The sequence below is a fragment of the Pollicipes pollicipes genome, unplaced genomic scaffold (genome assembly GCF_011947565.3).
Source record: "Pollicipes pollicipes isolate AB1234 unplaced genomic scaffold, Ppol_2.1 Scaffold_3087;HRSCAF=3621_pilon_pilon_pilon, whole genome shotgun sequence".
In the NCBI taxonomy this organism is placed as follows: Eukaryota; Metazoa; Arthropoda; class Thecostraca; order Pollicipedomorpha; family Pollicipedidae; genus Pollicipes; species Pollicipes pollicipes.
In genome coordinates this window covers 37,895,898-37,913,311 of record NW_023596225.1, presented here as the reverse complement: position 1 = coordinate 37,913,311, position 17,414 = coordinate 37,895,898, and the positions used below count along the sequence as shown (strand labels likewise).

General features: G+C 52.3%; 1 protein-coding gene across 1 annotated transcript in view; it reads left to right on the top strand.

Annotated features, from left to right (window-relative positions):
* The first annotated feature begins 442 nt into the window (after positions 1–442).
* The window catches only part of LOC119090497 (NACHT and WD repeat domain-containing protein 2), a 34,749-nt gene continuing 17,777 nt past the window's right edge, over positions 443–17,414 (top strand). The window contains exons 1-7 of the mRNA XM_037213315.1: positions 443–524; positions 4,353–4,518; positions 11,035–11,201; positions 14,007–14,198; positions 15,704–15,871; positions 16,308–16,435; positions 17,160–17,258. Coding sequence (XP_037069210.1) covers positions 4,454–4,518; positions 11,035–11,201; positions 14,007–14,198; positions 15,704–15,871; positions 16,308–16,435; positions 17,160–17,258 — 819 coding nt within the window. The 5' untranslated portion in view covers positions 443–524; positions 4,353–4,453. The remainder of the gene's footprint in view (positions 525–4,352; positions 4,519–11,034; positions 11,202–14,006; positions 14,199–15,703; positions 15,872–16,307; positions 16,436–17,159; positions 17,259–17,414) is intronic.

Here is a 17,414-nt window from a genome sequence, read left to right as displayed (position 1 = left end):
GAAGAAGATGGGAACTTTGGAAATGACGCAACCATCCTTCCTTGACACCTCAAGGCCTCTGGGAGGGGGAGGATTGGCTCCATGCTGTGCTCTGCTAGTGCCTGGTAGGGGTTGCTGAAAAACTCCGGATCTGTAAGGAATACACACAGCGATATGAGATGCTGTAGCCCAAGCCTCCACTGTCTCGCCGCATGGTACGCGAGAAGCCTGACCGCAAGGCACCTGCAACAGGCGTACCAACGAGACCGCTCGTGCGCGTCGGGATCGAAGCTTCTCCTGGGAGCGCCAGTAACAATTTTGCCATAAACCAGTTAATCCTTTGCCGCAGCATCTCCGCTCGAAGACGTCCCCCACCCCTCCCCTCTCGGCAAGTTGGTTGGTCGAGCGATACGGCTACCACCTGGCGGCCGCTGTACGAAGCTAGGCGATCGATCGGCGGCGACGGCGGGATGCTGGCGCCTCGCGCTCGCGCCAAACACACGACGGCAGCGCGTCGTACCTGACCAGCGTTTGTGGTGACGCAGGTGAGCACTGGCGCGCCCCCGCTCTCACGGCCTCGCGAGGCGTCGCAGGGGCACGGGCTGTGCCCGGGCCAGGCGGGCGCGGCGCGGCGGCGGCCGTGTGGCCGGGTACTGTGCAACATGTGCGCTGCAGGACTGGATGGCCTCGAGTGGGCGGGACGCCGTCGGTGACGCACCTGGGTTTTGTGTGCAGCAGCTCGGACTGATGGCCTTGTGTCCTATGTCTGGTCTGCTCGGACTGGTTATCTTTTGTTCGGTGTCTGGCCTGCTCAGACTGATGACTCTGTGTTCAACGTTTGGTGTGCCTTGGACTGTGACCTTGTCTGCTCAGGTCTGCTCAGGCTGATGACCTTGTGTTCGACGTCTGGTGTGCTTGGACTTATGACCTTGTGCTCTATGTCTGGTCTGCTCAGACTGATGACCTTGTGTTCGACGTTTGGTCTGCTTGGACTTATAACTTTGTGCTCTATGTCTGGTCTGCTTGGACTTATCACCTTGTGCTCTATGTCAGGTCTGCCCTGGCCGTTGCTCTGCCGAATATTTCGTGTTGGCGTGGCGGTGACACAAGGCATGCTTGTCCAACAGAATCAAGCAGCAGCTGATCCTTTTGGGAGATCCGGGATGGTAGACACGATTCTTATCGCGTTACTTTTCCATAAAAAGCCACTGGGCTAATGCATTTTGTCGGCGACGGGAGCTGCTCTGCACCTCGCCTACGTTCGCCGTCCCTGACACAAATGTCTTATTTTGGTTATATGTTTGTTTTTTGAACCGATGCATCCGTGAAGCCTAAACTTTTCAAAAAGTGTGGCAAGATTCAAATATTTTGTTCTGTGCACTTGTTTTATGTTGATGGCGGCACCACATTAACTTGGTTTATTGTAACAGTCATGCTGAAGCTGATGCCCCTCCCCGATAACAAAAAAGCAACGTGGATTTGATGCCTACTCGGCGGACAGCGAGGGCGAACTCACTAAAAGGAAAACTCTTTTGAAAATACTGGTCAGATATTGTAGTCAGGCAGGCTAGGGTTGGATAGATCAGGTCAGGCTAACACAGGGTGACTGACACTGGTGCAGATTCCTCAGAAATTACGATGATAATGCATTCAGCGTGCGTCGCAAGATAATGAATGCACACGGTGCAGTGGGTCCGTGCCGCTGGTTCACAGCTGTACAATAGCACATTGGTGTGCAATTGAGCGTCAGAGTCGTGTCCTTGATTGTCTCAGTCTGAGAAGCCGGGCTCATCTGAGCTCGGTGTTCGGAGAGCCAGGCCCCGGCTTTATACTGAACCGAAGCTCACGCCTCAGGGGTCATGGCTATGCTGACCGTGCTTCCGGGAATGCAATCTCACCGTTGCCGGCTCGGATTGAGTCTGCCACCTTGATATATTTCCAGTCTAAAACTAACGTTGAGTTACAAGGGGCTGCCGTGGGCCGTCCAGGGGTCAGGCAGAGTCAAAAGCGATACGCTCGCTTCAAATCCTGGCCGATGAACTTACGTTTGCTTTTGGGTCTATATTGGGTCAGAGAAAGCAGGGGTACAGCCAATAAAACCAAGGAAAGCCAAGATGTTATTGAAGCGTATCATCAGCACCGTTGTTCTATGTCTGTACGGCATGACATACTCTATATTGCACGATATGCCCAGACGGCTCGTGCATCGTTTAACGCACTCGCGATCAGCTACAGTGGTATCACAACATGTGCGCTTCTAGTTTACCCAGCGCAAGGGGATACTCAGGCCGAGGGCTGAACAGTTCAGGCCGCCCCGGTGCTGAACTGTTCCGCGATGGGACAGCCTGAGAATTGTGTCCGAAGGTATCGTATACTGTCGCGCAAGGTGTCAAATGCGCTGGTAGACTGCCCAGCAATGCTCCGGAGGCTGCACCGCAACACATGGAATGGTAGGCTGACCCGCGCATGGGAGCGATAACAAACGCCTTGGATATGAACTAGAGACGCAGTTTTTTCTGGTTTTCCAAACGCTCGCAGCCCAGCCCGCCCCGTTCATCTAGTGATCCAGCCGGCTGACATGGCTACCATCACGGATGTTGCTTAGAGAACAGTTAGCAAAGTGCGTGGACGATGGAAGTTATGATGCATCGAAGTAGATGTTTTACGCTATGGTGGCAGTCTTCAACTATAAATGGGAAGAAAGAGGATGGAAGCCAAAATGTTTTTTAACCAAAGTTGACCCAAGATTTCACAAATCAAAGCTGTAAACATAATTTCCGGAACCCTTTCTGCAGCCAACATAGACTGCAGGCTACGTCTTTCGATCTTTGTTGAATTCTTCATTGACATCATATGACGTCAATGAAGAATTTTTGATGATGTTGACAAATGAATTCTTTATTGACGTCATATGTGCGATTATTTTTTTGTATGTAAAACAAGAAAACTTACGCCACACCGTCACAATAATAGCCAAGTGCAAGTTATATTAATGATATACCTTGCTGCTGCTCAATGAAACTAGACCTTACTTTTGAAAACTTGGGTTGTTGTTATTGAATGTTGAGTGAGATGTTTGCTTGAAGCTATTCAATTTGTGCAACTTTGTTTAGCGGTGTATCCATTCTGTCCCGAGTTTCTGTCCCTGGTGCTCTTGGTGTAAAAAATACAAATATGCTTGCTTCATGATTTTCGGTACTTGGCGGCACACTCCGTTTTTGGGGGTGATTTTAAACTTAGGGAATAGCCAAAAATACGTGATGAGTTTTTCAAAGTTTTCACCCGCAAAAGCCCGCCATGTCTGGCCCATAACCCCGCCAAAAGCCCGCGGGCTCTTGCGGGTCAGAAATTAGCGGGCTAACTGGTTGAAAAGGTGCGTCTCTAGCATGTTTGACATACAGAGCTCGGGTCTGCAGGTTATTGGTCCCAGAGTTCGCAAAGTTCGCAAGTTTGCAAGTTCCCAATCCTGCAATCCTGCAATGCGGCAGCTCAGTTACCCTTCGCTCGGAGATGTCTCTACGGAATGCGCGTTTATTGCTGACTGCCAGCGCAACTGTTCGCGTACCGTCCACCTCATGGGAGAAGTGCAGCCCACAAAACTTTGCGGAATTAATGCTACGGTTCTGGGTGTTGCACGCAAAGTTGCGTTTAATCACCATGATTGTTCTCCAGATGCTGACGCACTTTGAACCCTCCGTCCTCCTTCGTGTCATTGCTTCTGATTTCAGACTGCATCAACTTAGTGGGTTTTCGACCTTTTATGTTTTTCATCCCACCAGTCATGTCGTTCATTGTGGAAAAATGCATAGATGTGTGGAAATGAAATGCAGCTTATATGCCATATATTTATGACATGTGCGTTCTGGGTATACGACCTTTGTGTAACGGGAAATAGACACATTTGAATTGCTGTTTGTTTTCTGGTTAGTCAAAACTTGCAACTTCTAGGGCTTTGGATTTCCTTCAGACGGTAGGAATGCTCTGTTGCTTCTTTGGACTGTGTATACAAATTTCGAATTTCTTTCCATCACTCACTGATTTCCTTTGTCAGCAACAGAGGTTGATCTCGCCAACAGACTCCGCCGGGGTTACAAATGCGTCAACGCGCTACGTTTCCCATCCAACATGGCGAGAGAATCCGAGTTACCACTGACGAACGGTACAAAACCAAACACGAAAATTGGTCGTCACTCTATTTGAGCAAATTAAATTCACTAGGTAGGGAACTGATGTTAAAGCGCGCTTCAACTGGGAGTTCATACGCGTTTAGCCTGTCTCTGAGGAGAGAGGCCGTGGTTAGTCCGGTGGACGCCGCTGCCCTGGCCTCCAGGGTGACGGCGCTGGTGGCTGACGCCAGTCTGGCTTTGCCACAGGCCAGCAGAAGAGGAAGCAGCATGCCGTGATGTGATGGTGGCAGCAGCTGCAGCAGCCGTCTCCAGGGGGAAGCAAGCGGACTCCGCAAGCTGACGTCACCATGGGAACGAGTTGCTCAACAACATCCACCGCTTCGGACGAGTCCATCAATAAATATGGAGAGAGGTGAGTCGCCGGGTCTGGTTTTCTTGGCTGGATGCAAGATGAGTTTACATGTCATGGAGAATATTTGGCTCAGGTGGGCGACCGGAGCTTCAGGAATGAGGAAGACATGTTCCGCATCAAATAATTTTGCTACTGTGAACGTATATCAGCCCGCTGTCCATGCCTAGAACCTGCAAGGTGATTTTTTAAAGACATTTTAGCATTTTTACCCAACACATGAAGGGCAGTCTCCTGCAAAAGGTAATCGTCTGCACGTCGCAGAGATAAGGTACATTTTTGCACCCAGCATGCGGGCGCACATCCTCAACCATGCTCTACCTATCTCTTGTTCATTCAGCGAAGGACGTTGGGTCCCAAACACGGATGCCCGGCGGAGGAGGAAGCCTGCCTTAAAAGCGCGCCGGCTGCTGCTGCGGCCGCGCCTGATGCCGGTCGGGTCGCGCGGGGCGGCCCGACTCGGGCCCCCGCACGCCTGGGAGGGCGCCGACACTCGGCTTCAATAACGCACACTAAATAACAATTAGTGGCATTACACGGGCGGCATATGAGCGCCGGGCTGATGGATTTCGGATAATCTCTGCAGGTTTATTGGTGCAGCGATGAACTGTTGGAATTGATTATTGTGTGGGACGACGGCCAGAGGCGAGCGGGCCGGAATGAAAGCCCGGGGGTCTGTTGCCGGCCCCAATCGTCCGACGCTGTGTCAGCGAAGGGTCGCCTCTCTGCGGGGACGGAGAGGGAGACCATGCCCCGTGCACCCAGCGCGCGGGAAGCTGGTGCAGGATTAGACCGCGTCACACTGGCAGGTAGCTCCGTGTTGAGGGTCGTCTCTTAGTATAACGTGTGAAGATGTCCTATGTTAGTGTGGGGTTATTGCTGCTGCTGCTACGTTATTGTATTAATTTCGTCACAACATGTTTGCGCGTAAAATGTTAGGTAAAGATCAGTTTGTTCTGTGATTATGGTACCGACCTAAACATCGTCGCCGTTCTACTTCAGGTCGGCGTCCGACGACTTAAGGCCATTGTAACAAATAAACAGGGCGGTATGCGTAGGCTACGACTCTTTAGCCACTCACTTTGCGGCGTCTTATTCGGAAGTTGGCTGACGGATGGGATTGGCTCAGATCGAGAACTGTTACGAGTATACCTTCTTACCGTACGTCATCCCATAGTTAAAGTGACAGAGTTACACTATCACTTACATTATCCTCACGTTATCCGTTGGAAACAATCCACGGCCTGCTGTGGCTCCGAACGACTTTTTCTGTTAACATGCTTCCCATGGCAGGATCCTGTCACCTCTGTGGTCGCCGGATAAGATCCTGAACTAATTATCCAGTAGCACTGGGCATGAGTCCCAGGGTGAGTTCATTGTTTGGTCCGGCTGGCTAGAAAGGTCAGCTGGCAACCGGTCAGCAAGGGTCAACCCAAGCCCGCGGTGACGGTGGAGTAGCAATGTATGAAGCGTAACCCCCCCCCCCCCCCCGCCATGCCCAGCCCGGCGAAGGGGCGGAGGCAAAATTATCTAAGGAACTGGGTTGAAAATGCTGGGATGGTGGGTTCAATGTGCGCGTAGCGAGCCTTGTCAAAGATATTCTGAAGTGGATGCCACTCATGCAAAGCACTCGGCATTTATTTTTACAATAAAAACACATTTTAACATTTTACAATACAAAAGAAATCCGTGTCGGACCACCGCCCGCCAGCCATGTTTTCCTTGCATGCATTTTGCAATGAGGTATAACTTATTCATACAGACAAGCTCGGTGGTTTCAAGACGTCGTTGGACCATGACACCCGCTCCGATTTCCAGCAATAAAAGGAGATCACACATATGTCGCAAGGAAAATTCCTTTCGTGGACGAGAGGAGGTCCGAGTAATGTAAAGTGTGTGTGATGACAAGCCAGGATACGGTGGGAAACCCTTGTTGCGACGAAGTGACTGCCCCCATCCCTGCACTGTAGAGATCGTAGACGGCTGAGATCCTCAGTGCGTACGAGGCCGCTGTAGCGGATGTGGTCATGATGCAGTAAGGCAGGAAGCCTTCTTCGGACTAAAGGGAGACACCTTTCATAACCGACTGCTTGAAACTGCTTAGGCAAACTTTGATAGCTTAAAACAAACCAGATATGTCCATAACATCACCAGACTTTTGCACAGGAACAGCACGCCATCGACTACCGAAGTGACTCCGCGATAACAGGACCGTGGTCCTCGCCGGTCTGCAACACGCACACTCTTGCTGACTCTTCACATGAGTGTTCGCGACACCTGCGGGCTGATGGAAGCTACAGCAGCGTGCAGGCGACGCGCCAGCTGTACCTCAGAGCGAGCCGACCGGCCGCCCTCGTACACCTTCTGCTTCACCACACCCCAGACGTCCTCTATCGGGCGGAGTTGGGAGCACATTGGGAGGGGTTCTCCTTTTGCCTCACCACGCTCCCCCCCCCCTCGGAAGCGAGCGGCGACTGGGTCGTCCCGCTGGCCCAATACGCGGTCACCAGGCTCGGCCAGAAGACGAGGTCATTGTCTGGATCGTGCTGTTACGCAAAGGGAGCCAGTACTGTGTTGAGGCACTGCTAGTAGTCGAATTTCCCCAAGAAATTGTCACGACTGGGGCAGGCCACGGGACGTGGATTCCATTCGGGAAAAATCGAGACCCAGATGAATTAATTTCGTGGAGAGTTATTCTCAGTGCGCACCTCCACATCTTTAAGAACGTCTCCATGTGGTGCAGAACGTTTTATTCGCGGGTGTTTCAGGCTCATCAAAAGCGAAAAGCTTTCACCGCTCCGGGTTTTTCTAGCTGGATATATCAATGCTTGTGAAAGGTTGTTAAGTATTCAGTTACTCCAGGTTTCGTAGACCAGAATTCTCGGGCCCCTTTACAGTTAACGTTTACCCTGGTAGGTGGGTGGACCCAAATTGTCTGCGCTATCGGGCGAAAAGTACCGCAAAGCTCCAAAGCGGCCAGATTTCTGACCCACAAAAGCTGTAGAAGTTGAATACAAAAAACACCTTCACACAAGCTCATCCTCCATGGCAACGTCCTTGTCCACGTGTGGCCTCAGAAATTCGCGGCACAGTTTCGGATTTGTGTTGTTTATGCTCTAACGCTCATCAGTGGTATCTGCGGCTTTCATCCCGCTGGTGTAGAGCACACCAGTTTCTTTCAGTAGTTTTGCGCGGCTACTTGGCTTGCATTGAACTTGCGAACGCAAACGAAAAAGAAACGCTGGGACGCGCCAACCTTGCTGCCAGCCGACCGGACCAGTGGCTGGTTCTGTGCAGCCGCAATCATCCGAGCAAGGCCCCGCCTCTCCCCTTGTTTGCGGGCGCTGAGTTCATCGTCTTTGTAACGTTGAATGATACTGTACATGCTGCTGACATCACTACTCCAATCCTAATGATGTTATATCGGGGAGAGTATTTCGAAGTCACCTTGGTGTTCATGTCGTCACAATAACGTCATTCAAAACCTGTCATTCCATAAGTCATGCGACGATTAAGGCCAAAAAATCTGTATTTATCGAGGCGTTCATATCTGGCGGTCGTGAGCGTGATGTCCAGATATAACGGCCTTCAATTGGCTTTCATCAATGTTGTGCAACGTACAATGACATTATCAAACCATGGCGCAAAGAGGGCCATATTTACTCACCAGAATTGTGCTGTCTAGTGTAGTCTTTTCCACTCGAAAAATATACCAATAGGTATAAGTGTTTTGTGTCATCATATGTCATGCTGGCTTCAATATCTGCAAATGTAAACCAATGACTTAAATCATACATACTGTTTGGCTTTTCAGGATTAAATAAGGTATGAAACAAAAAGTTACAAAGCAAAGGAACTGCGACAATATTCGTAGGAAAAAATCGCAGGTGCATACGCACAATGCAAATAAAGGTCGTTAGCAGAAAATTCCCGAAAAGCCAATGCAGCAATCACAGAGCGAGCGGCTCTCAGGCCTTCAGTGCTCTCAAAGACGCACGAAACGCGGACGGTGTCGGGCACTCAATGAGAGCCGAAGGTAGCTGGCCCTAGGGGGCGACAGCACGGTGGTGAAACTCCCTCTGCGTCACCGAGAGCTTGCACTTCGGCAGCTCCAGAGCCCCGGCGTCGAATGAGTGGGCGGCCCGGCGGGACACCACGGATCGAGGGACAAACATGCGGTGAATCGTCAGCAGGCTGCGCTGATTCTGAAGGGCTTTATGAATTTTGAGGGGGTTCCTCTCCCACTCCAGCCGCTCCACCTGGGCCCATCCCAGGCACTTCAGCGCCGGTCTGACCTTCTCCTGGACAGACCCGCATGCCAGGCACGAGCCGAGCACTGAAGTTCGTGATGTTTTTTATCCTGGCTAGCTGAGTTCTGGTTGCTCCACCCGTCACGGAAAAGCTGCATGAAATGTGCGGAAATTCGTGTTCTTTGATCACCAATTTTAACATTTGTCGTTTAAAATGGCGGCAAAACAGATAAAGTGATAGAAGGGCGTTGCACCTTCACACGACGTGACGGACGTAAATGTCCTTGGACATACATACGCCGGTGGTCACACCCAGCAGTCGTGTAGAAGACGAGAGTTTGGTCACCCAGCTGTATCCAGCTATGCTTAGGCGAAAGTCTTTTGCCTTGTTGACGGTTTGATGGGTCTCGATTAAAGTGAAACCTTTTTTCTGGGCTCATCTTTAGTGAGCAACGCTGATCTGGACCAGCGTTGGCCGGAGTCGAAAGGGTTTTCGACACGATCTTTTAGTGATTCGAGATTGTGAGGGTCGGGTGGCGCGTGATCGAGCAGCCGGGCGTCGTCAGCGTATGCCATGATTCGATAGCCCAGTAAGAGACAAGTGAAGGTCAGTCATAAACAGGCTGAAGAGGACCAACCCGACGATAGACCCCTGGAGCGCTCTAAACGAACCGGCAAAGTCGCGGTACTGCCTCTCGCTGGCTGCCTCCGGCCGGCCGGATAGCTGCGGGACCATACTGGGTCGATACCACACCGTCAGCTTGTTTAACAGAACGCCATGGCCGACGCCGTCAAAGGCTATTCTGAGGTCAGCGGCTGTACCTGATGAAATGTCATCGCGTTCGTTCCGAGTCTTGTTTGACAGATTCGACAGCGCCAGACACGGTGTGCTCGGTCGGCGCAGTGGCAAGGTCTGTACGCATATTGGTCATGAAATGCAAGTTGTGGTCACACATACACCGAGAGAGTTGATCGTAGACAATTTTCTCAGCAAGTCTGGGTAAGTTAGACAGAGGGCCAACGGTCGTCAGTAAGAGGGCTTTTACACGTCGCCTTTCGCTTGTAACTGGGGACCACCACGGCAGTTTTCTACACTTCGGGGTAAATGTCCTTCGGCACAGACGCATTGACAACGCGCGAGAGTTTAGGGCCTATCACCAGCTATGATAGCTGATAAGCTGAAAAGGTGCACTTATGATATTTGGCCTGATGATCCCCAACGCAGCAAGCTTTCAGTCCGATGGTTTAATGCGGTGGGCAAGCCGCTGAGGAATCGAGTTCAAAACTTATCCAAACAAATGGTGCTCAGAGGTTAGAAACAGACCTCTGTGGCCAGGGAGCACCAGGATTTTCTGAAGGGAGCGCCCCGGAGCTCGGTAAGCACTCATCACTTCAGTTTTCTGCCGGGGCCATCGACGGGGAAAATACGAAGAATCAAGGGCTGGGGAAGCGCCCCCCCTCCCTCCCTCATGGCCTCTCTCTTGGCCGCCCCTGTCTGTGGTGGTTGAGAGCAAGCCGTTGTTCTAATGGTAAGAAGACTAGCTAATTTTATAGGAAAAAGCCGCTGCCATTTTATTGAAATTGTATGTCTTGGTGGATGCTTGGTTCTGTTCCCACATCCATTCGAAATATGAAATGGAATGAATCTTTGGAAACAAATAACGGCATGAAAATCGGGGCTGCCCAGATTTGTGACCCAGACTGGCAGTCAATGAGAGGCAGCTGTGCATGTGCGTTGTACCAGCATATGACCTGACCTATGATATGACCTGACCGTGCGGCGCAGGACGGCGGCGGAGAGGAAACGGCCCGGCGCGGTCATCTGACAGTTTAGTGTGACCTGACTAGACCTGACCTGCGACGCAGAGCGTCGGTAAAGGAGGCGCGGCTCCCGACAGTCCAGTGTGACCTGACCTGACCTGACCTGCGGCGTTGAGCGACGGCGGAGAAGGCGCGGCCCGGCCCTCGAAAATCCAGTGTAACGTGACCTGGCCAGGGGCGCAAGGCGGTGGCGGAGAAAAAACGGCCCGGCTCGGTCATCCGACAGTCCAGTGTTACCTGACCCAACCTGACCTGACATGAGCTGCAGCGCAGGGAAGGCGATGTCGGAGAAGGCGCGGCCCGGTGCGGCCCCAGACAGTCAAGTGCGACTTGACTCAACCTGACCTGACCTGATCTGACCTGCGATGCATGGCGACGGTGGAGAAGGCGCGGCTTGGCCCGGCTCGCGAAGTCAAGTATGGCCTGACCTGACTGACCTGCGACGCAGGGCGACGGCGGAGAAGGCGCGGGACGGCCCGGCCCCAGACAGTCCGCCGTACACGCCGAGCTCGGCGCACTCCTGGGGCTCGGCCTCGGTCGGCGGCGCGGAGCACAGCGCGGCTGCCGGCGGTCAGCGGCCGGCCGAGGTGGTCGACACCGACCATCAAGAAAATTGTGAGTGTCAGTGCCGCCGCTACTGTTCGAGTCAGGGCGACATATCTCCGAACATGGCCCTGATTGCTCCACTATATAATGTCGCTTTGAAATACCTATGTTTTCCCAAGCCAAATGCAGTATTTGTTTCAATGTTTAAAACCCATCATGTTTTCACCAAGGTCAAAGGCGGTAAATCATGTGTTCCAATATTTAAAACCCATCATGTTTCCCATAATTCAAGGGCAGTAAATTATTTGTTCCAATATTTAAAACCCATGGTGTTTTCCTGAGCCAAAGGCAGTCAATCATTTGTTGCGATATTTAAAACCCATCATGAACACAATCCGCGCAAGGGTCTCTTACATTTTATTTCCTTTGAATTGCAACAACTTCGATTTATGTGACAGATAAATCAGGGCTCAACCGGCTGTTTTTCCTGCAGCTCGATTGAAGTCTGTACACGGTCATCTGCAACACCTGCCTTCAGCGAAATCAATCTTTTTAACAATGGAGGGGCGAACCTTGTGCCCGCAGCCTAACCAAGTCCTGTGGTTCTCAAAGCACCTATCACACTTGATGTTATGGAACGGATTTTTTGCCTGATTTCGCAAATAGTTCTTCGTTTCAACAGCATAATATTGATATACAACGAAATAATGTCCAATGACAATGTTGACTTGTTGAGGGTAGTCAACATTTTCTGTGGTTTTTTTCTGCCAGAAATATTTGGGAATGACCAAGTCAACAGTTGGAGACTGAACTCAACATTGAGGGGTCAGGGGTCTCACGAAAAAATACAAGGCGTCATCCTTGCTTTGTTATAGTAAAGTCGTGACGAACGAACGAACATCGTCCAGGCTTACAGAAACAGCATAATTATATTGAACGTGCATATGTCGCAAACGCAACTTCCTTAGAAATATAACGTGCGCCAAATGGCACTGACTGCTTATTTTAAGGTGTGCTTCGTTTGCCTAGCACCGCCTCTTTAAATTCACCGTCTTTTGGTGAGTTGGTTGCAAAAGCGCTTGATCGTCACGTTAATAATTAAGTGAGGTCGGGGCGAACATCATTCACTACGGCTCTACATTTTCAGGCAATCAAAAAATGCAATGATTTTGTATGCTTACAAGTGTATCACCTCCCCTGGTCACTAGTCTGACTCAACTCTCCCCCTCCCCTCACACGCACACACAGCTCTGAAATACTGTCGTATTTAAACCGGCGTGCCGTTTTCTGGTCTGACGCGGATTTCTTTTGTCTTCATATTGATAGATAGTGTCGCCTAAAAGCTTACAAAAGGCCAACCTTTCCAGCCTTGCTATAATGGCTTCAAAGCGGCATTTTCCGTTAGCTGTGGAAAACATCTGCGGAATGCCAGTATCCGCAAGCTTAGAACCCCATAGAGATGTCACGTATGAATGTTATAAAAATGCTTACAGTATTGTAAAAGAGTATATGAGAGTATACGGGTAACGCATATACGCTCTTCAATATTTGAGTGTTATTAAAGGTTTCGGATGCCGAAACCACGCTAAAAATCGTCTGCACGTTTTACGTGTACCGTTGTACTTAACGCACAATCAGCTCCAATGCCAAGATTCTCGTAAGTCCCGAGCCGCACCCGCGGCCCTTCCCCTCCACCTCCTCCCCAGTGCCGCCGCCCCCGCACAGGGTCGCCAGGTTCCGAGCGGCCTATATCACTAAGTACGCACATAACATTTAATCTCCAGTTATATCGCCAAGTCTATCGGCAACCTCATATTTCCCGTGCCTTGCCCATGCTTTCGGCAAGCTTATCTGTAGTACATAAGCATGTATTACAGATCGCAACAGTATTTCCCTCATGTCGGCATCTGCGCAATCTAAACATCTGCAGCAGAGGCCGCTTGCACAGGAGATTGCTGACCACGCGACGTGAGCTGTAGTATCGAGGACGTGCGTGCAGTGGCGCCAAGTTGGAGTTCCCGAGAGAGCAAGCCTTCGGCCTGCACACTTTGTAGTGGTTACCTGGGACCCCACCAGAGAGAGGGTCATCCTAGCACGGGGCAGCTGAATCGTACCATTGTACGTACAGCACGATCAAACGGCCAATCTTGGTCGCGTGTAGCGCAAGGCCGGCTTTAGAGTCGCCCCCTGAGATGAAATGACTGCTGGGTAGCAGACCCAGGACACAGCCAACAAGCATGCCTCGTCATGATTTCTTCAAGTCAAAGTCATTTGTGCGAGCCGTTCAAGCACAATCAAAATGAGTATCATTCGTGAGACCGCAAGTACAATGTTACACGATTTGATCAAAGTCGAACAATGTCTTTTTGTTCCTACCTGTGGAAGTTTACCCTTACGTAAGTTCGAATCACTTTTCGGGAATCCCCAGTAGTGGTCATTTTTTGCCGTGTTATCGCCAACAGGCATCTGAATTTCTTCGCTATTTGCTTTGATAAATTTTTCATTTTGGCAGCTTTTCACCAGCGCTGGCAGCCCTGCCCTCGCGTCGCTCCGGCGGTCGGCAGCCGTTATTGAGTAACATACAGCGCGCTGGCAGCCCTGCCCTCGCGTCGCTCCGGCAGTCGGCAGCCGTTATTGAGTAACACACAGCGCACTGGCAGCCCTGCCCTCGCGTCGCTCGGGCAGTCGGCAGCCGTTATTGAGTAACACACAGCGCACTGGCAGCCCTGCCCTCGCGTCGCTCCGGCAGTCGGCAGCCGTTATTGAGTAACACACAGCGCACTGGCAGCCCTGCCCTCGCGTCGCTCCGGCAGTCGGCAGCCGTTATTGAGTAACACACAGCGCACTCGGCGCTGCGTCTTCTCATGTCGGCAGCCATGCGGGTGCCGCAGCCGGCGCAGACGGTCAGCAAGTCGGCCTCCTCTGACCAGCCGCTCGACCCGGGCCTGCCCGACCTCAGCAAGCTTAGCGAGCTAGTGCGCAGCCTCGTCACTGGCGACATCAACTATGTCAAGCCCATCCTCAAGCCCAGGAAGATCTGCATCTACACGTGCGGCGACCTGCAGGGTAGGAGGCTGCGCGAACCCCGCGGATCGGGGTGACCAGCGGGGGTAGGGGCTGCGCGATCCCGTGGATCGGGGTGACCTGCGGGGTAGGGGGCTGCGCGATCCCGTGGATCGGGACGACCTGCAGGGTAGGAAGCTGTGCGAGCCCCGCGGATCGGTGCGACCTGCAGGGTAGGGGGCTGCGCGAGCCCCGCGGATCGGTGCGACCTGCAGGGTAGGGGGCTGCGCGAGCCCCGCGGATCGGGGCGACATGACCTGCGGGGTAGGGGGCTGCGCGAGCCCCGCGGATCGGGATGACCTGCAGGGTAGGGGGCTGCGCGAGTCCCGCGGATCGGGGTGACCTGCAGGGTAGGGGGCTGCGCGATCCCGTGGATCGGGGCGACCTGCAGGGCAGGGGGCTGCGCGAGCCCCGCTGATCGGGGTGACCCGCAGGGTAGAGGGCTGCGCGAGCCCCGCGGATCGGGGTGACCTGCAGGGTAGGGGGCTGCGCGAGTCCCGCGGATCAGGGTGACCTGCAGGGTAGGGGGCTGCGCGATCCCGTGGATCGGGGCGACCTGCAGGATAGGAGGCTGCGCGAGCCCCGTGGATCGGGGCGACCTGCAAGGTAGGAGGCTGCGCGAGCCCCGCGGATCGGGGCGACCTGCAGGGTAGGGGGCTGCGCGAGCCCCGCGGATCGGGGCGACCTGCAGGGTAGGGGGCTGCGGGAGCCCCCCGGATCGGGGTGACCTGCAGGGTAGGGGGCTGCGCGAGCTTCGCGGATCGGGGTGACCTGCAGGGTAGGGGGCTGCGCGAGCTCCGCGGATTGGGGCGACCTGCAAGGTAGGGGGCTGCGCGAGCTCCGCGGATCGGGGCGACCTGCAAGGTAGGGGGCTGCGCGAGCCCCGCGGATCGGGGCGCGTTTACAAGTGTGGCTCGCCGTTGAAAAGAAACGATGTCTGGAGCGGCATTGATGAATTTAACGATAGCATAAGTGTGATACTGGAATGAATTAAGCAGGAGAAGGATATGGCTTTTGCAAGGTGCAAGGTGGGTATTTGAAATAGGAAATGGGAAGACCATTCCTGGAAGGAGGGCCATTTTTGGGTGGACGGGCACCATCGGTAGTTGTTTTCTGTTTAGATCCGGCATTGTCATTACCCGCCAAAGAAGCTTTGAATATGTTTTCTCTGCGCATATGCTCCAGAGGCAGTTTGAATTTAAAACGCTCATGCTGTAGGTCACATGCATTTGTTTGACGCAGAAATAAATTTTCTATAGGCCTTGGCAAAATGCAAGGATTTGTGTTGATTCCTCTTATTCAAAAACCTAACTTATTACTTTCCTGCTCAGGGCAAGAACATTTCACAACAAACGTTTCAAAGTGGAAGCAACTGCCCCTGAGAAGTGCGAAACGTCAAGTTTTCTCACGGATCAAACAAGCGTGCGTTTTTGGCATGAGGAATTGAAGATGAGTAATAGGAGTAGCCAATCCCAGCTGCGCCTTTTTCAACTCCATAAACTTCCCAGACACGATCATGGAGCGCTCATCGCTGATGGACTACGTCTACCCCAAGCTGAGGATGTACTGCATCGAGAGAGGCTACGAGCTGAACGTCATCGACCTCCACTGGGGTCTGCCGGACGAGCACCTTAACGACCACTCGCTGAAGGAGCTGTGCCTGAACGAGCTGAGAAGTCAGTGCAGGCCTCTTCGGCCTCGCTAGTCCGCTCGCGTGCTGCTTCAGCGCGATGTATTTTCACACATTGTCCCACCTTTTTGGCCTGTGCTTTCCGCTGCGCAATCTGAATAAGTGGACTGAGTGTTATCAATGCATACCTGCCCTTGTGACTTTGCTGTGTGTAGAAAAAAACTCATAAAATGCATGCACTGAATAAGCCGGTGTGTAAAAACAGTCGAAAATATTGCTAAGTTGTAAGCATCCACCAAGAGCAGCGACGAACATGTCGAAATTTGACTGCGGACGCCATGGTCGGGTAAAGTCAAGCCACTGGGTGAAGGTTTTCTGCCCGCGCTTCGTTGCCTTCAGGGTCAGATGCCAACAGCGACTGCCCCCCCCCCCCCCCCCCACATCCCGGCACGACGGCTTGACTTGACCGGCCTGCTCTCCAGGTCACGCCAAGGACTCGCACGTGGTCACCATCGTGTTCCTGAACGACACGTTCGGCAATCCTCTGCTACCGCGCTGCATCGAGGGACCCGACTTTGACCAGGCCGTCTCCCGAATCGAGGAGGAAAAGGTGCGCGAAATCCGTACTCAAATGCGTCCGCCGACGCACGACAGCTTCCGGGAAGTTATGAGCTCGTTAGATGGGGTCAAAGGTCATCGGTCACGACCCTCGCCTGATTCATCGCTACGCCGCCTGTGACGTTATCAGGTCTCTCAAACGAGGCGAGCCGTGTGGGCTCCTAGCTAGCTGTGTGGGCTGCTGATGCTATCAAAGCTCTAGATGCTTAGATGAAGCTAAATTGTGGCTCAAGTTCGTAATCTGAAGCTCAGCACTTAGTCTTATGTGTTTTGCACTGTACTACCCCTGGCTATCCTCTACGATAACACGGCTGCGTCCAATTAAAAAGTATCTATCTCTAGTTGTTTCCATCTCTCTAGCAATCACCGTTTGGTGCTTTTATCATATTTTGTTGCATTTTAATGGCATACTCTGCGACGTTTGCTTCAGAATAACAGTCTATGGTCATTTTTTTGTTGCCGGCTTGGACCTATTACATTGTCCATCCTTCCTTATCATACAACTCCCGTAAATTACGACGAGGTGGACAGAAAGCCATCTGTGCCGACACACGTCATATATATATATATATATATATATATATATATATATATATATATATATACACCCATGCATGGGGCCACTCCCTCACGACACCATGAACCGCAGCGCACTTGGCAGCGGTGGGACGAGACCGCCTGCTCGCGGTGCCTGAAGGCGTGACTGGGTTCGGCAGGACCGGGAGCTGCTGTGGACCTGGTACCAATGGGACGAGAACGCCTCTCCGCCGTGCTACAGGCTCGCTCCAATCAGCACGCACGTGCCCGATATTAAGGTATAGCGTCCTCTTGCCGTGTCAACTGTGTTTACATAATACACAGACGAGTTTATCTTTTGCGCCTTGTTTGTATCGGTCAGTCGATTGTGAGTGTAACAAGAAAAGCGCGGGCCTATAATTTCGATCTCAAATGAGATGTCAGTTATGTCATTG